The sequence below is a fragment of the Periophthalmus magnuspinnatus genome, chromosome 7 (assembly GCF_009829125.3).
Source record: "Periophthalmus magnuspinnatus isolate fPerMag1 chromosome 7, fPerMag1.2.pri, whole genome shotgun sequence".
Lineage (NCBI taxonomy): Eukaryota > Metazoa > Chordata > Actinopteri > Gobiiformes > Gobiidae > Periophthalmus > Periophthalmus magnuspinnatus.
The window spans coordinates 22788493-22808605 of record NC_047132.1 but is presented as its reverse complement, the minus strand read 5'-3'; the positions used below and the strand labels follow the sequence as shown (position 1 = coordinate 22808605).

The window sequence follows — 20113 nt, the reverse complement described above, 5'->3', positions numbered from 1 at the left end:
CCAAATATTACATTTTAGCGCAACAATCATGTAAAAGCTGTTGTCAGCCTACTGTTAATGGATCTTTCTGAATTTGCGCTACACAGCACTGCCCTATATCTCGTTACAACAGTCCAGGCCCTTGGGATTGAAGCCTAATGTTAAGGGAGCGTCTGACTAAAACACAGGACCATGTTTTAAACAGAGACAGCATCTGCAATATAGAGCATCTGGAAATAGGGGTCAGACCATTCCAATTTTGTTAAATAAATGAAAGGTATTTTCAGTGATTAAACCAGACATAATCACCACTGTTGTTTAAACAAACCAATTACAGCATATTATTTAGAGTAAATTATATTGGTGAGCCATATACATTCTTTCCGTTTTTGGTGCCAATGCAAAGGATTCATGTTTAATTCCAATGTATTTACATAATACTGTAGTGTGTGTAGGCAGCATAATTACCTTGATGGAAGGCTTCTTGGTGGAAAAGCCTCTGTACCATCCTACAAAAAAGAAAACAAAAACATTACTTCTGGCTATGGGTTTTATTTGCAGCTTTAAAAACACTACTACATAACTACATATGTGTAAACAGTAATGAATGTACAAAAACTATTTAATGAACTTCTACGTATACTTTGTGTTGACAGTACATTACCTTCGCTCTTCTCCAGGATCTGTACAGTCTCCCCTATCTCCAGTACCAAGGCCTGACATATCGGCGACCGGAAGTTGCAGATCACTGTAAAGACATAAGGAAATTGTTTATTTTGGTAATTCAGGCTTTTTGTGGATTGAGATTAGTAGTACATCCCCTGTTTGTGATTTTTATAGTATGTGGCTTTTGCGTCCTTTTAACAAGCTTTTCAGTTCAAACTGGGAGTCACACAGGAGGATCCACTGTTTAGCCAAGTGTAAACAAGCGCCCGCCCTGCAGTGAGGAGTCGTTTTAATAAGCAATTAATTTTTAAGCGCTCTGATTTGGGCGCACTGTTAAGTTAATTGAACTGTCTCCCAAAATAAAACCCACACAGCACTGCTAAGGCTAAACGGCGCTTTAGAATAAGTCCGCATTTGCATAAATCCTGCTTTTGCAGCATCATCCAGCCAAAGTCTTTGACCAAATATAGAGAGTTCCTAAAACCCTGATTAACACCATGATTATTCTGTACAGATATGGAAGTAGACTATAGCAGTGGTTCTAAATTCAATTCATCCACTTCTTGTTCCTGCTTTATTAAAATATGATGTACATGGTAGTTTTATATATTTCTGGATCCATTGTGATAATTTCTGTCTTTTGAGTAATTTGAGACATTGACTGGTCGTATATATGTAAAATGCAGAAAGCAATTTAGCAATTAGCACAAAGCTAAAAATTAATCCAAGCCTAAACTAAAGGTACAGTAAACCAGAACCTAACCAGTTATTACAACAACAGTGAAATCCATTTGTATGTAGAATAAGACTCTCTCTTCTTCTGCACATTACAATTAGTCATTTGAGTAGTACAATGTACATACAAGCCCCTGGTCTCTACTGTACAAACTGTGCAAAAGTACCAGAGCTCCACTGATGATTTAAAATGTACAAATGACGGTGGCCCTTAGAGGAGAATTTAGTGTGAATCACTGTACTAATGAAGCAGCCAGGAGACCCAGTGAGGGGGAGGGGCTTGGATCTCAGTTTATTCACTTCCTGTTCTGGTGTAACTACGGCAACGGCTCATCGTCAAACTCAAGGGTTTCTTCACCACTACTACAGGGATACAGGGACTAGGTCTAAACTGATATTAAACAAGGACTAAAATTTGTCCAAACTGTTCTTGTACAACAAGGATAAAACTGATATGAGCCTCACTTTACATGACACACTAAGAATAAGTCTGAACCAAAAATAAAGCAACGCATGTAATCAAAATAAACAAGGACTTTCATACCATCAGTGTACATATTCACATATAAATCACAAAATTATATCATGCAGCAACTAGACTAATTTGTGCGTATACCAGGTAAAAACTGACAGAAGAAATACAGTAATTCTATATTCCACTGACATCTTAAGCCCCCATTATTTCAGGACGAAGACACTAAAGTACTAATAAATGCATATAAGGAGTAGTGCAAAATTGTGTGACAGAAACATCTGGAGAAAGATCCACCTTTCTATCTCTGTTTTGTTCTGCCTCCAGCCTATTCTGTCCAGGACTAAGCACTTCCTGTTTGAGGGAGCTGTTCCTTAATGGCTTCTGTTTCATTTGAATTGCAAAAGCTGCACCACCACCACTGACAACTGGGTAGTAAGCTGTAGAAGCCTCATCAGCGTGAGAGACTATGTCACATTAGTGAACTATCGAAACACCTAAAATAACAGAAGATGTGGCAATTGTCCTGTTTATTTCATCAGTGTGTGCTGCAGTGAGCGACTATATGAGGCGTTCATTAAGGTAACACAATACTGTATACAGAATATGGACCTGCGGACAGAAATATCCAGCCATTCTTTTATCTACTCTCGGGCTTAGATAAACATAAACAAATAAAGATTTACATAAAGCTTTCACACAGTCAGTTTCTGCAGTTTAGTTTCTGATGTTTACAAAAGATTAAAGTACATCTTATTGCAGCTGGGATACCATCACTGCAACCAGTCACAGTCCTGGCCGGAGGATTAGCCCTGAGAGCAAGTGCAGTGTGTTGCTGTTAGGAAAGAGTGCTAACCAAAGCTACTAATTTAAACAGAAAAGTTTTCTAACCTTGAATATTACATAAGCTACAGCATATGTCTTGACTGCATCTAAATGTGTCCTTGTTTACTCCTGTGTTGCGCTGAAGTGCTGTGAGAAACATGTAAGTAAACAGTGTGTGTATAATTAATGGCTGATATGAGGCTGTAGAGATGTGAGCCCCGTGGCCAGCTCCAGTGCAGAGGGACAGAGAGATGCTAACGTGTCCTGAAGACTCAGTACAGTGGAGCGTGGACCCAGATTATGACCTTGGCTCAAACTCACACAAATACACACAGACATACAAACACACATACACACACATATACATACAGTACTTAACAGTTCAGTGACTCTCAGGGGACAATACAAGGTACCACAATCCTGCCAGCACAACAATAACACTTCATGAGCTGTCAAGATGGAGGTTTATTAGTTTTGTACAATAGTTACAGAATAATATGTCAAGAAAATATATTTAGACTCGTAATTTTTCCGGTGAGTAGGTCCGCCACATGCTTGTCTCCACGGACATGCTTTTCAAGGTATGATTTAGCCTTTAAAAGTTGCATAGTGCACCTTTAAGTATGAAAACTACTTAGATATGGAACTTTAATAGAGATAATTATTTCTATTATGGTGAAATTTTGTTATGTATTCATCTTGATTTTAAAGAGATAATCCAAATTAAGCTTAAATTTTTTTGACAACATACTATCCTTGTGTAGCCGATATTTTCTTTTTTTTTTTACCATTTTCATTCATATCAAACAGGACAAAGGCAGATTTAAGTGGGTAGAAGTATCAGTCATGTGTGCATGTAATGAAGCATGTAGGTTGTCCTTTACTGCTTTGAATGGTCCTGCCCCAGTTCCGGAGAAGTTAAACATTACACAACCATTTTAGCTCTGAGTCATGTTTTTCAGCACGACCCCAAAGTGCACGCTCGCTCCTTAAAGACTTAATACATGGGGAATTTACACTGAAATTCCCAACTTAGAAAACCTGTTGAGTGGTTTTGCTACAGCTCATAGGCATCGTACTACAGCTTTGCAATATTAGTTCCCAAATATTCTCTATTCTGAACCAACTACAATGATGCCAAGAATATTCAGGACCAAAATCAGGGACTAAACCAGAACTATAGAAGGAGAGGCCCTGAACTGCTGTGATAACTATATAAAGACGACATCCACATTAGCGACTTTCTTTGTATACGCATTCACAGACACAAATATGCATGATACATTTAAAATACAAAAATATTAAGTAAATCAGGATGGATCTAAAAGGATATTAACAGTGAAAATCTCCAAATACCATTATTTCTTTAAAAACGTTATTGTAAAAAGCTACACTAGAATCAGTCTAGAGACGAAACAGCTGCACACATTTGTTTCAGAGGTAAAATAAATAATAGATTCAGGACATTTTCACAGATGAGTTGAGCGGAGTAGCTGCACACAAACCTATGACCATGGGATCATCCAATAGTATACACTCAAATAGACAAATAGAATATGGTCTCCACAAATATGAATAACTGGTAAAACATTTCCTATTAGGCTATGCTGACAAACAAAAGTGCCTGTATTAAATGATTGATGTTGTTGTAAAGGTCATACTTCAAATGGACGTTTAAGCACACAGTCTACCTACAGTCTAAAATCTCATTCATATTTAATTATATGAGGATAGGGCATCATTACTATTGACTTGATAATTAATTGTTATTGTTTAGGGAAGGATTGTTTTAGCGTTTTAATAGCACTATATGAAATATGTAGGCCTGTACATGAGTTACAAAGTTGATTCTAAAACTGTTTTTCTTTAAAATATAATTTCACAAATGAATTCATGAAGGCTCTAAGAAATATTCAGTAAATATTTTATGAAGTGGTTTCCAGCTGATAAGAGACAGCCAATTAAAGAAGACTGAGAGACTATAGGGGACTAAACTTCAATTGGAATTGTGTGTATCAAAATAAAATGGCCCTATGTGGTCAGATGATACTGCTGATAGTTTGCATCATAAGTCGACTTGCATACTGGGATAGTAAATGTGGCTCTAGTAACTTTATAGGCCATGGGCTCAGGTGAATCATAGAAAACCACTGGGTTCATTGTGTCACCATTTCGTGTGAAAAGGGAAACTGACCTCTGGGCAAATGTGTGTGTCGCCTTTACTAAGTACAGTATGTGCCGTTTGTCCGTTTGTCCGTTTGTTCAAGTTTCAGCACCACGGACAGCGCCAGGTCGCTCCGCGCCGCAGGCTGCACAGAGACTGCGCCGATCTGTTGCTTTTGTAAAACGCACTACCTCCCTCACTGCCAATCCCTGGCAGCGAGCCTCCACCACCATCTATCTGCGCTTAGATCTCTATAGAAACGGCTCAATGGCATGCGATAAGATTACCTTCACTGAACGTTATTTTATGTGGACTGCACCTGATGTTTATGGCCCCTTCGCCTACAGTATACCGATAATAAACCGATCATAACAAATATATTCCCCAAATAAAGTGTGTGGGTGTGCGTATACAGGGGCATCATGTGCCAGAGAGCACGAGTGGCTCTATAACTACCAAAGCTGTGGACATGAGTCATTCCTCTAATGGCAGCATAGTATATGGACTAAAAATGCCTTATACTTACTGCGTCGGTGTTTGGAAGATCGCTAATAATACAGATGTATAGCCCACAATGTTAGCCCTAATGTTTGTTAAACAATACGATTTACAACTCGGTTTGGTGTAAACTTTGGGTAGTGGGATGACGTTAGATTGTGGATGTTGGCACATTTTATTGTTGCCAGAACCACTGCAGCTGCAGTACTTTCCATCCACAGGTAGACGTAGAGCAGCTTTACTCAAGCAACCTACACCTGTTGGAGGGACGCAGTCACGATGCCCCCTTGTGGCATCGGTGGGAATAGCTTTTTTTCTTTTCTCCCTTTCACACACGATACAAGAAAAACATAAACGACCAGCCCACACTGACGCATTTTTATCAAAAACATTAATTTGATTGGTTTTAAGATGCTCCAAAGGTTAAAACTGATGCTACAGTATCAGCATCTCTAATGTGATGGCTTTTAGACTATATCATCCCACGCAATTCCCTTCTATGCAGCCTTTCTCTTGGAGTATATGCTTTCCAGTAGCCATATTTAATAAATATCTGCTAAATGTGCATCTAATGCGGGATGTCGACACACAATATGAGTATTTATGCGGCAGTAGGCTAATTGAGAAGTCCGTCTAGGAAAATGATGCAATTAACTTACCAACTCCGATTTTCTCCTCCTCTGTAGGTATCCACATTTTGGTTATTTTTCCTCCGATAGTGCGAGCCTCATTATGTTGTTATCGTAAAAGGATGCTGCTAAAATAAGGAGCGAAGGCTAATATCGCCTTTCTGCTCGCACACGAGCTACATGTCTCGAGTGGATGCAGTGCCCTGGGCTTTTGGAGTAAAAAAGGGAGGAAGCAGGCGCCAAAGCCCCAAATCTCGGCTCTATTTTGTCCCGGCGTGTCTCAGGCTGATGCAGTGTCCGTGTCCACCTAATGTAGCGCTCACACAAACACGTTTACGTAGGCACGCACGCTCACTCGCTAGTCTTCACAAAAGCTGTCAGCATTTCAAGAAATGCAAAAGCCGAAGTTGATTTTCATCCTAATGACTCAGAGATGCATTTCTTCTGGCTTCTTTCATTTTATTACCTCCAAGAGTTCGACCGGCTTACAAAAGGCGGTCCTTTTTGCGCAAAAAGACCCCCTACAGTCGCTAATTAGCAGCTAATAGGGCGCAATACTGTATGATGGGGGCTTATGGCGACCTGCCGCAAAGAAGCGTTGAGGAAATTACGATATAGCATTGCTGCGCCATCTTCACGTTCATCACATGGCTGCTTTTGTCAACATTGATGTGTCTCTCTCTCCTCTGTTCATTCTCTGTGCACGACACGCGCATCCATCACTAACGGAGGCCGTACGTCGCTGCTGGACGCAGGATGCAGCCCGTGGTCTTGTTTTTGATTGACTGTGCTGCTTTGGGGCTATTGGTCATGAGGCAGCTCCCAGAAGTGATCAGGTCACAGAGCTACGCGGGAAGCACCTCCCGCTTGAGTCACATCACATGAACTATGATGCTTTCTCCCTCCGCAGTCATGATCCCATTGATGAGAAACGGTCATTTCCCATTTGAACAGTTCTTGTTCCCTTTAGGCCACTCTACCACCAAGAGCCACAAGCACATTTAGGCTTGTCATTCCCTTAACTTTATCTACAATGTAGATGTCATTTTACTCACCAGTGACTTATGCTTAATCATCACTCCTACTGCTTCTTACTAAGCCACAGAGCCGAGGTGTGGACAAGACTTACAGCACTATTTCTCCCATAGTCACATTTAATAAGATAATCCCACCAAGGTTTAGGAAAGTCTTTATCCTTTTAACACTAAATGGGAACAAATTAATATAATGTTACCTAAGACAGCAATACAATACCTGAGTTGTGTGGGCTGAAGAATGTGACACAGAAGAGGCAGAGGAGAAGATGGGAGATATCTGTTTGGGGTGAGGGCACAAATGGAAAGTATGGGGTATTAGTAATAGACTACATTGTGTGGATAAACTCAGTGGAGAGATTGTGAACGTTTGTACATAACGAGGACAGTTAGGGATGAATATGTTTACTAAGGGTTGCCGAGGCCAATACTGTCTGAGGCCTAAAGAAAGACCTAAGACCAGATTCATGAATGTGGTAGAAGAGGACATGGCTAGTATAAGATGCGGAGGGAAGAGACAAAGGGTGCGATCACACATTTGCAACAGAAAAATTACAGGGACTAAAGATGCTCTGGCACCTCTGAAAGTTATAGCCAAAGGGTCAATGCATCGTCAGTCAAAATACAAACACAGTTGCATATTTTACAGTTCTTATAGTGGTTTGTAGACTCATTCATTATCAATTTTGTGTTTTATACTGTATTATATCAAGAGTGTTATGTAATACGCAAAAACAGTGATTTGGTGAACAGTGTTTAGTGCATTTGATGTAGTGTGGGAGGGAGGGCAGCATTCAGCAGGGTAGTTTCTCTCCATCATAGCAGCACTGTGACTGACTCCCATCTGTCTATTACTTCAAGTGGAACATTGTGGGTGGACTTCCAAACACATACATAAAGATAGAGGGGTATAAGGCATGTAAAATGTCAATATGAACCCAATGCAAGCAAGAAGAGCCCAAAACTGTTAAGCCAATACAAATTGCTAATGTTAAAGATGATGTGCACATTACATCTGACAAAAAAAAAAGAGCAGTGCTGACTACATGTTGTTGCTTGGCTGCTGCAGTGGGGAAAGAATGAGACAGAGCTGCTATCAGTTTGAACACTCTCAATGCCAATAGACAATAGGAGGCAGCAGAGGAGGTGATAACAACCAAGAACAACCAAATCATCAATCAGTTGCTCACTAAAACTATGAGCCTTTACCACTGTTCTATGTCTTGATAAAAGCAAAAAGCAGATAATGAAGGTTAGAGCGCACATTTTTCTTTTAAAACATAAGGATTACAATGTCATAACCTCTTGACCTGCAAGCGTTACAGATGTTTGCAGTTAGTGTCAAGAACCACAAAAATGTGATTTGAATGTTTATTTATAGTAAAAAATAATTTTGATACACTTAATCTGTACACGAGTAATCTCAAAAAACTTAAAATAAAATACTCCTTTAGGTAAAGAAATAGCGGTAAGTACAATATTTTCGATCAAATCCATTTTAAGAGAAAAATAAACAAATGGATGTAAGGCTTTCTCTTATCTCTTAAATATTTCTTTCTCTTCAGGGAAACTTAAGTATTTTTCTTTTTGTCTCAAATCCTCTTTATCAGAAAACATTGTTTACCACAAGATTCGAATCAGATAAGCCTAACACAAGCAGGTATTGTTTGTGTATCAATATACCTTTTTTATGGAAACTTAAGTAAATACTGAGGGGTGTACTGGAGTTCTATGATCTTAGCTAAACATATTGTTACAGAATTCTCAGGGAATTCTTACTGACCAGGACGAGTTCTGTATGTACATTACAAAAAAAGGAAACATGTTGATGACATTGCTGTGATTGACTTTTGAATAGCACTTTATAATGGCACAGACTCTTAAAATTTAGGTGCCACATTAGCTGCCTCTTTCAATAGTACTATTTGGTAAGTATACAAAGTTCACTTGAGAGAGAACTATATCAATTGGCATACAAACACAGCTCCACAACCAGTCTCATCTTTTTACATTTTACGTGTTGAATGAAAAAGTAGTAAAAATATAAAACATTCTCTTGGTGCAACACTAGTCACGCAACTCTTCTGAAGTGAAATATTATGTATAAAAAACTATAATATGTACAATCAAGTCTGACCAACAGGGGAGCAGTTGAGTTTGTGCAACATTGTCAGGTCTGAATGTGTTTTTGTGTGTGCACATGTGGCCTTTGGGAAAGCCCAGGGTCAATCTTGAAGTTTTTGCAGATTTTTCCAGTTTTCTCTGCAGCACTGATGTAGCAGAGATCTTGACACCTGTTGTAGGGCCAGGAAAGTGCTTAATGCTCCTCACTCATTCAGGGAAAGGATGATGTCGTCCTCGAGGTCAGAGTTATCTGAGCTGTCTGTGAATAAAATGACAAACAAAATTCAATGTGTGTAGTGGATCTCAAAGAAAACTACAGAAGAGAGGGGGTATTCCATCAAAGTGGCTTAACAAGTTCAGGCTTATCCTGGAATCCTGAACTGACACTAGCCAAATCTCAAACTTAAGCCTCATGTAGTTCCATGAAAGAAATAAGTCTGGGTCTAACAAAAGCTAATTCAGGCCTGAGGTTTAAGCTGTGACCGGTGACTACCAGATCAATGCAGCTAGAAAACCACTGATGAAGGGCTTTTTTATGATCTGACTAAACGAGAGGAACCAGAGCATGCCCTGACAATAGTTTGATATGGAACGCAGAACTTTTCTATTCATTCACATGGCTGCCTCCTCCTCTCCCGGTCGATTCCCCCTCATCTCCCGGTCGCTCCGCGGGCAAACAAAGGAGGTTGGCTGCGTAGTGCGTTGCCTAATTAATGCAGAGAATTAAGTTGCCTGATATTTCTCCCGATGCGTAGCGGCCTTAACTTTTCTTCTGTGTTTGGAACAGGGCGCGCTGTGCATGTAAGTAAAGCTGCAATGGAACTCTTCACATGTAACACAAATTGACCAATCAAATCTGTGCATACATATGCATGGTTTGACAGAGAGACAGAGAGAGGTGATGGAGTGTATAGCCAGAACTCACTGAAAAGCAGTCCATCCTAAACAAGCATGTGTGCACTAATGTACTCCCTCTCAGACCAACAGCCAGAGACTTTATTCATGTTAAAACATTTTAAATGAATAGAAATTAATCCTAAAGATCAGTATTTTATTTTAATACTGATAGATGATAGAAAGTGTGCATAGATGAGATCATTTTAACAGAATAAGTCATTTTAATAATGTAGGTTATAGGCTTTTATATTATTTGTGCCTTTTTGATGAGTGCAGCATCCATAGGCGCATCTGTCCAGCGGGTGGTCATCAGCACCAGGCTGGTCATTAAAAGAATGTATCAGACAGACATGAATGATCTAACACAGAGGAGTTGGTGCACATGCTGAAACTTTTAATTAAAATGTTTAAAGAAACTGAGGATTTGGTGAGCCTTGATTGCCAAATAAGCCAGGCTTTGGCTTTAGCACGCTTCCTGGAATACCCCCAGAGAGTATCTGCGCTTTAAAGTGAATGAAAGCTCAAAACATAACGCAATAATAAAACTACTAATGCTGACTGAAAATATGCACTGTGTTAACACCAAGTAATTTTATTTGTTCGGCACACTTGAATGAAACAAAAAAAAATAATACTAGAATAGCATAATACGGAAACTACAACTATGTCCAAATGCCAAACCCCCATCCCCCAAATATTAGCAGTAGCAGTGACTGAACATATGTTAGCCACTACTAGTTCTCACCATTGTCTCCATCCAAATCCACATCATCGTTGTCTGAGTCGTCATCATCATTATCATCTTCATCATCGTCATCACCGACATCATCTGCATCTTCATCAAGGAGCTGCTCCACGTCATCGTCCGATGGAGAGAACTCCTCTGCACCGTCCTCATCCTCAGCACCATCATTGTCATTCTCCTCAAGCTCCGCCATCAGAGGGTCTGTGTCCACGTCATCATCAGAATCTTCATCATCATCGTCATCCTCTTCCTGATCCTCATCCTCCTGGTATAAGTAGAAAACAAAGTAAATGCAACATGGCAGGACTCCGAATTAAATAGGTAAGATTAATTAATAAGTACCTGATCTTCCTCATCCTCCTCTTCTTCCGCTAATCTTTGACGTCCAACCTCATAGAGCCTACAAACAGTGTCCGTGTTGACTGAATCTTGATTCTTCGGGGAAATATGAAATCAGTACAGATAATGATGTAACTGATGCATAATACAATGTGGTTGTGAGTTTTTACCTCAATCACTGCAAGATAGCAATCTTTTGTATCAGTGCAAAGATCGAAAATATTCCTCTTGACATCAATCGTTGCTGGAAAACATTTGTATAGATTATTCCTCCTTATTCAGTTCTATGAAACATCAACTTATTTTAAAAGTTTAAGCCATTTAAAAAAGATACTACTGCTATAAGGACAAAACACAATACCTATTGGTTTGTAGTCTGTAGCATTGAAGGTTCTGAATGAGGAGCCAAATGGTGACTTCATCTGCATCTCCATCATATCGTCCTCATCATCCGCCTGCAACATTGCTGTAAAGTAAAGTGTGAGGAAGTTGAAAAGCTTGTGGCCTCAGAACGAGTTCAAGTGGTCCTCATGAGGGCAGAGCCTTTGTGGCAGTCCACGGCTCTCCCTGTGAATGTGTGAGAAACCAGCTGGCTGCTTTGTGGCCAGTCCAAATCTGAGCCCTGAGCCATATGTCTCAATATGGCAATATGGGAATGTATTCAAGAGAGTCTAGTCACCATTTAAACCTCGAGTCTTCATTGTTAGATTAAAGAGTGTGTGCAAAGGTGTGCTAGCTGTTCTCTGTAGGTGATGCGGGATCTTTAAAAGTACAGGTTCATAGGGTAGAAATGTATATGCAAGTCCAAGTCCTCAGCTAGAACCTCAGAAATTCAGACTCTGTTAGATGCAGGTCATAAGTCATGAGTTACATGTCAAACCTTAAAATATGTCAGAAAACAGGGACTCAAGAATCTAGTAACTTTTCTCTGCTATATTCTCACTATTTGCTAGATACCACTTCACATTATTTACATTTAGAGTTAGTCGTTTGGTAGTAGTTTTTTGTATTTACCTCCATAGATGACAGTGCCGTTATTATTGAAGACAATTCTGCATTGGTCCAAGGCAGGAACTGTGTGCAGGAGGTGGAAGGTTCGAAGGTCCCACTATAACTAGATAAGGTTTTATATCCAAATTCAATATAGCCTGCATTAATTAATCTAGACGAATCAAAACATGTCACCCAGATGAACAGTGAGATAAGGCCAATTAGTCCAAATACAAGGATACAATCTCTGTGTTGATGATGACCTCCAGTCCGTTGGGGTGGAACACTCCACTGATGTTCATGTTAAACTTGTCGAACTTGTGAATAGCCTGCGCCGAACGGACGTCCCACAGCACTCCGTCGTTCAGCACCAGGTCATCCGTGGGGTTAAAGGTCGCACAGTTCCTCTTGTAGTTGTTTGCAAGGTCAGGGTTATTGAGGGTCAGAGTCACTTGCCCTGTCTGGATATCATATATCTACAAAACAAATTACATATCTGAATCAAGTGCTGGTGATGCAAGATAACATTCAGTCATAAATTGATATGCCAGTCCTTCAGTCTAGTTTGGATCAAATTTTGTTGATATTTGTAAAATCATACTAAGATAAGTAAAATGTCTTTGGATACTTACTCTTGCTATATGTTCTTTTGTGCCAATGACCCGGTCTTGTGAAAGCTTACTGAACTCCACATAGTGATCTCCTGGAAACGAATGCCTGAAGAAAGAAACAGGTGAGCATTTAATAACTTGCTGCCATAAGAACAAAAGCTTTAAACCTTATAATTTCTTCAACACACTGTAAAACACCCATGAATCAATATGTAGGGCCACTATTGCTGGGTTCATCTGCACAGATGAATTAACCAAAGTGAAGTGAAGACTGCAGCCCCCAGGCAATTATTGTGCATACTTAAACACTCATTTCTTTTCAGCAAATCCTAGTTTTGACATGGTAAAACTCTTCTTACATTGGGCTGTACAAAAACATACAATGCAAAGAAATCAACTCATCATTACTAACCACTAATCACTAAAATGCAAATGTCACCTGTTTACCGTTGCATACTTTAAGACATCAACATGTCTGTGCATCAATGGTGATATAAGGTCATGTCTGATTACAATTTTTTGCACTGTGTTTTCTGTGTAAAGTTAAATTTGAATTGAATGCAGACATCATATCTTTTGTGAAAAACTGTGAAAAAACTTACTTCATAATGAACACAGATTTCATCCCCCACAGTGCAGACAGTGGGTAACTCCAAGAGGCAGATGTTAAAAGCAGTGAGCCATCCTAAAAGCATTATATTGCAAGTTAGACTTAAGTCTGAAGTTCTCTCATCCACTTCTATAAAACTGCAGTACTGACCCGAGAGGGCTCTAGGTGTGTGATAGCTGAACTGTGGCAGCTGTAGCTAGCCTCCTCCTGCCCTGTAAACACATTGTACAGTTTGAGGTGTCCGGTACACGTCCCCAGCATCAGGAAGCGCTCTCTAGCAGAAAATGCACAGCACATGAAGCCACTCTCATCCTCGTCTGCTTCTCTGAAAACCGAAATTGGACGAAACCTAAAGGAAAAAAGAAATATACAATACAGAAATGAGAAGACTATACATTGATGCCACTAAATAGTTCAGTAACTCATTTAAAACAAGAGATAAAAAGGTATTCTAAAAAGGTACTTTGCCTGGATTACCCCACAAAATACCATTACACTTTTCAACCTCCATGGAGACACTGCGTGTAACCAGGCCTAGTTACAGATGAGAGGCAATCTCACTTACAGTAAGGATAAATAGCACTAAAAACAGCTAAAATTAAATAAATGCAAGATGGTTTAAGCCATACCATCTACAGAATGCCCAATCTCATCTAATCTCAGAAGCCAAGCAAGGTTGGGCCTGGTGAATACTGGATGGGAAACCAATGGGAATACCAGCTGCAGTACTGGGGCATCAGTGGCTCTAGTGTATACTGCTATTGGGCAAGAAAGTTAATGTACTTATTATGAAGGTCGTGTGTGAATAAGTGATTGGTCAGTGGTGTTGGTGGAGATGGTTGCGTTGAATGTCTGAAAAAGCACTGTATAAAACTGATGCCTTACCATTATTAGGAAATATCTGTAATTCCCTATGACTGTTGGATATTTTGTTTCTTCTGTAGAAAGAGAAGAGAAAAGACCACAAACCTGCTAAAAATGAGATGTCTGTCAAAACATCCTCCATCCACACCTCCATATTTGGGATAGATAACCCTCCTAATGTGCCGAGATGTGAAGTTAGTAGGTGCTTGTCTCCTCTGTTTGGGCTCAGGACACTGATGGGGTGTAAAGAGTGAAAAAGGCGGACAGGTGGCAACAGGGTTTTTACATCGCGCATGCTGTTCTCTCAGATACTCTGTTATAATACTGTCCAAAGCAGGTGGGGAGGGCAAATGTCGATCAAACTGCTTTTTCATTGCTGGGGTCTGGCTGAAGGCGCCATGGTCTGATTTCTGCCTGAGTACACGTGGTTTCCTGCAGCCCATAGTACCGCAGCTTATTGTTTGCCGTTCACGGGAAAAACAAATCCGACCGATGACTGGAGAGCCATTAGTGCATTGATGAGCAGCTGTTTGAGGGAGGGTGGCAGCAGGTGTGGTTTGGGTTACTGTACATGGCCGAGGTTGGGAATGACTTGATCCAGGTGTGGATGGGTGGGTGGGGAGGTTTGCCAGTCTTGACCCAACACCGTTGGCTAACCGTGGGGTACGGGGCAGTGTGGTGACCGGTGAGGAGGTGGAGGGAGCAACAGGGACAGACGGGAAAGCTGATGCTGAATGTGAGGAATGAGATAGGCAAACCATTGGTAGGTCTGCCTCTTTAGTCAATGTAGCAGCAGTATCACTAAGACCTTTGGCCACAAGGTGGTTCCTGATGAGCAACAAGAGTTCCTTTTCTGGAAACGAGATCCTGGACTGAGCCACGACACTGGCCCGTTGTAGCCATGCCAAGGACACGTCTGTGCCAATGAGAAGAGGTTTCCCAGAAATCCTCTCTATGAGCTCTGCAGCATATTTACAGAACTTGACATGTTCACTGCGTTTGTCCTGAAGAACTGGCTCTTTCATCAGTTGCTGGATGTGTCCGCTGCTGAACAGAGGTAACTTACTGATGATCTGCCGGACCGTACTAGAGCGAGACAGGCCCACTAGAGCTTTACAGGCCAAGGCACGAATCTGATCTGCATCTGTTATGGGCATCTTCACCATCAACAGAGACAATAATACCTGTAAAACCGAGAAGATTACATTGAAAAGATGTTGTTATTGAACTTGGATGCCCTTTTTTATTATTTGTGAATACATTGTGTCCAATGCATCTATACATTTTTCTTGCAATTTCTTGCTGCTTTAAGTAATATTTTTGTTGAAAATTAAAAGTAATGAACATACCTTGATGCCATTATTCGACTGAACCACATTCCACATCTTGGTGAGCACACTCTCACTGGCTTTGGTCTGCTGTGGCATGCGGCGGCGAGGAGTTCCTGCTATAAACTTTCCGATGCTGGACACACGCTTGTCAGGAGCACATACACAGTTTATGATCACCTGCAGAGCTGACTTCTGGATCTCAGCATCATTGACAAATATCTCTCCTTCAGCTACTTCTAGCACAATACTCATTCCTAAAAAGAAGAACAAAACTTAAGAAGTTTTCATCTTTCACAACCCCTATCCATGTTATAAGTTTTTTCTGTATGTACCAATAGTAGAAACAGTGGAACCTCCTTCATCCAGCACAGCCACAGGTTCAGACAACAGAAGCTGTGTCTTTGGTACAACTGTGAGGATACTCAGGATGTCAAGTGCATAACGAACTGTGTCACTCCTGTAAAGACATCACGTGTGAGTAACTTTGCCTTCCAAAAGTGGGAATATAAACAGTGCTCTTGCTGCACCGCATACCTGCCATAGTATGTTCTCCAATCACAGGCAATAGAGATGAGCTGGAGGAGGAGCTGCACACAGGATAATTTGTGAAAGACCTCTGCCGGTTCCCAGTACAGTCTGAGTGGACCGTACTCTGTCAGAAACTCCATCATCTCAACCACCTGCTCACGACTGTAGCTGACAGCCTGGAAAACACCACACGAACAAAGGTTTGGATATAAGTGAAATTTGTTGATAATGAGAAAACCAAGGAATATTTCAAGTACACTGTTGCCATTTTGATGCAGTGGTTCGCAAACAGATTGTCTTTTGTGCTGGTTTTGTTAGCTAACATTTAAGTTGATTTCTGTTTGAGATTAATTAATGTATCATGAGGGTGAGGTGGTAACAAAGTTTGAGAACCACCGCTCAAATGCCATGTCATCTTTACTCTATGAAGCCAACCCCTTGTACCTTATAATATGGTGGTGAGTGAATAGGGGCACCTCCCTCTGTGCGTTGCAAAGATTGCTTCACCTGTTCGACTTTGATGGCCAGATGGGCCTCAAAGTACCTGCGCAGAGCCATGCAGGTGTGCTTGGCTGTCTGCCTGCTGGAGAAAATCTGATCATCGCTCAGCAGAGCTCCCTGGTCCTCATGGTTCAAGATCTCCAATGTGCTGATCTGCAAACAGGTGATTTATGCTAAACAATACTGTAATTTCTATGAACACTTGGCACTTGTAGTTTTTCCTACCAAATTTACAAGTCTCCTGAGTCCATCCTGCTTGTCAAACAGCTCAAGGACAGCGCGGAAGGAAAAGGATATAGAGAAAAACATGGTAGCATGACAGCAACCGGATGCGTGTGAGCATTCTAGTAACCAAAGAGTGTAGCCAACCATATCTGACAGGACGGAGTTGGGCAACATACACACCTTAAGAGGACAAGATACAATAGTGAGCTTTTAAAAGGTAAAAAAGGTGATATAAAGAGTTACATAAAGGACAGTTATCAATTTTACAAGGTTTGAGAACAATATGTGTTAAATGTAATGTGTTTTACATACTCTTTCCATAGCATCTTGATTATAGGCAAGATAATATAGACACAGAGATACTCCAGTTGCAGCCATTGATGGTCTGGGAATTTCCAGCAACTTCTGAACTCCACCATGTGCCACAAACTCAGCAGCAAATTTCTTGTGAAGTAGCAATGACGCAAGATACTGTAAATATAAAACATACAGAAGTGTAAAACAAAATGTTAAATGTATTATTGGTAGCAATGTGGTGTCATCACCTTAAGGGCCTCAAAGGTTAGCTGTACATCATTAGTCTGCTTTAGATCCATGTAATGCATGAGAAGTTCCCGGGCTCCCATCTGCATGAATACTGCTAGCAACTGCAAAAAAAATAAAATAAAATAAAGGACCAGCTTTCAGCATCAGTCTACATAGTTTTTTAACAATTTATTGTACCATACTAAGCAAATCAAACTATTCACAGATGTGTTGAACACAATTTGATTAACACTGACATCTACTGGTCAATGAACGATAACAAGGCTATGATGAGCTGGATGCTTTAAATATGATAAAATCCATTAATTCGTAGAACACCACCTATGAACACAAATGCCACTATGCTTACTGGCTTTTAAAATGATATAATAAAAAAATACCTCCTGGTACTCTCCCAAAGGTGTCAGATATTGAAGAATAAGTCGTTGCTCAATCTCTGGGGTCAAAGGGTACAGGTGATAGTTGTTGCCAATGACCCAGGGGCTCATCTCAGACCAGCTGCTGTTTGATAGCTCACTGAAGGATCTCTCTGGATCTGGTAAAGAGAAATTTAGCTTCTGCTTTGACAGCCTGCAAATGTCCCTTTCTGCTTTTCTTTTTAGATAGTTGCCTCCATCAGACAGTTGAGTCAGAGATTCTGAAGCAGACATGGGTTTCATCATGGTTTTAAGTGCAGAGCTTGGGCGGCTGCTGGTCCTGTGAGGAGGAGAGCTAATACGAAAAGACAGTTCATTTTCTTGCTCAGTGGTGGAAAATGTCTTTTCGCCATCTTGGTCTGGGTCTCTCAGCTCCTTTTCAGCACCATTTCTGCCTGGTGTAAAAGGTTTCTCTTCAAAGTTTCCATCAACAGCCTCCTCATCTAGAGGCAGCAAAGATCTACTCAAGATTTTCCTTGGACTGGGACGTTTGCTCTCAATAGTCTTGTCCTGAAGTTCTCGCAGACGGTGCAGCATCAAAGGTACCTAGTAAAATAATTAAAGCTATCAAAGCTCAACTGTTAAGATATCCCTATTCCCTAGCCCTAAAGATGATATGAAAGCATTGAATAAACATTTAAAAAGAATCAGCTAGGGCTATAGATGCACATTAAAGATACCACAGTTTCACTGTGGATTAAAGAAATTCATGTACAATTAACACTAACCAAGATAGAGTTCTCCTCCCTGTAGTTGGCAGCAATATCTTGATTCTCCATTGCACCAGCCAACAAACCAGTGGCATAGATTCGCAGGGGCTGCTCTGCCTCCTGAGCCCATTTGAAAAGCTTTTCGACTATCCCCTCCTAGAGAAAGCATAGCAAATTGTATGTCATTTATTACACTGGATTACAATAACAGATGAATTGTCAAAAATTTAATTGTAAAAAACACCTTTTCTTGAAAGACTACTGCAGTTTCTAACCCAGGCATAATGTTTTGAAGTAAGCGACAAGCTGCTGTATTAAGAGAAAATTCCCGGCTGGTCATCACATAACTATTCACCAACTGTATGTAAACGGGAAAAAATAAGGCAACCTGCATTACTATTATTACTATTAAGAATGTATTCATTGTACATGAACTAATCTTGCTTACTGTGTTCATGAAGTCATCATTCTTGAACAATATTTTCAGTAAGTGCCCCAACACACATTCTGGATCAGCTCTCCCTAGTGGTCAAAAAAGAAATGTCAAAAACATACACTGTCACTTACATAAGGTACAAATAAGTACTTGTACAAGTGGAACTACTTGTATTTTCTAAGTTTTACCAGGATGTCGATCATCAAATGGGTCTGGATCTGCTTTGTGATATTCCTCTGTTTCTTTTTCCACAAGCTCTGAGATTCTACAATGGCAGAGAAAATAATAATAATTCAAAAACAGGAATGTTTAATGATAAATTAAATTAAATCACATAAAAAATCCACACACTTTGTCAGTATGTTCACCAGTTCTTGAGTGGCACCCTGTTGTTCCTTTTCCCATTGTTCCAACAGCGCAGTCAACTCTGCCTTGGAGTCCACAGTAGCAGATGCTGTGGCCATGGCACAACCTATGAGCGTTGCATTGAGCAAAGCAAAAAGTACAGAATTTGCTGGGGAAGTACTTTAAGTACGTTGTACATTTGTTGCATAAGTGGACTTAACGACACAACACAGCCTAATCCCCAGAGACCCCAACTGCCAAAAAGGCCATTAACTTATTAGCTAAATTATTGCAGACATAGGAAAAATAACAGCAATCGTTTGAAAGGGTACAAATATACAATTAAGGCTTAAACGACACATTTATTTTGAGTTCCTCGCTTATTGTAAGAATTGCCTGTTGCAATTCAGCCTGCCAGACTGCAGGCGAACAAGGAAGCTAATGTTGTTAGCAAAGCTAGGCACAAGCCTTAGATACAAAGGTGTATTAATGTGCTTTTTAACTTATTGCAAATAAACTGACGTTGGTCAGCTTGTATAAACTTTAGGTCACAATCGACTGCAACAGGAAATAAATTCAGTTTTGAAAATAAGTACTTAAAATCTTATATACATATATCTCTTGGCCAGCTAGCTTGTTACCCAGAATGCTAGATTTACCTCGTTGTTCCGCTCACCTATCCCTCGGTTTCGTAAAAGCAGATTTTTTATCAACCAGAGTTAATAACAGAATTGGTCCTTTGACGAGATTGTGCATGTAAAAGAAACACGTCTCGTCTGATTCTTTAAAGCGGTAAATTATAGCTTTATGTTTACGGTTTATTATCATTGCGGCGAACACGTTATCCGCGTCATTCCTTCCGCGACGGCTCAATGAATATGACGAAAGAACAG

General features: G+C 40.3%; 2 protein-coding genes across 3 annotated transcripts in view; both read right to left on the bottom strand.

The window, feature by feature from the left end:
* The window catches only part of LOC117373678 (dedicator of cytokinesis protein 3-like), a 42941-nt gene extending 36698 nt beyond the window's left edge, over positions 1-6243 (bottom strand). For both annotated transcript variants that reach the window (XM_055223051.1, XM_033969760.2), the window contains exons 1-3: positions 5999-6243; positions 644-727; positions 448-488 (exon numbers count right to left, since the gene is read on the bottom strand). In XM_055223051.1, coding sequence (XP_055079026.1) covers positions 448-488; positions 644-727; positions 5999-6035 — 162 coding nt within the window. In that variant the 5' untranslated portion in view covers positions 6036-6243. The remainder of the gene's footprint in view (positions 1-447; positions 489-643; positions 728-5998) is intronic.
* Positions 6244-8358: 2115 nt separating this feature from the next.
* Positions 8359-20100, bottom strand: LOC117373679 (DDB1- and CUL4-associated factor 1-like). Its single transcript, XM_033969763.2, has 25 exons — positions 19880-20100; positions 19227-19347; positions 19064-19140; positions 18888-18961; positions 18684-18797; positions 18458-18595; positions 17694-18275; positions 17313-17414; positions 17080-17238; positions 16768-16947; positions 16486-16695; positions 16048-16217; positions 15846-15970; positions 15532-15767; positions 14288-15366; positions 13469-13667; positions 13311-13393; positions 12730-12814; positions 12340-12573; positions 12122-12215; positions 11469-11573; positions 11278-11351; positions 11111-11203; positions 10769-11033; positions 8359-9385 (listed from the first exon to the last, which is right to left on the bottom strand). The coding sequence occupies exons 2-25, from the start codon at positions 19337-19339 to the stop codon at positions 9330-9332; spliced, it is 4647 nt and encodes a 1548-aa protein (XP_033825654.1). The 5' UTR covers positions 19340-19347; positions 19880-20100; the 3' UTR covers positions 8359-9329.
* Between the last annotated feature and the right edge of the window lie 13 nt (positions 20101-20113).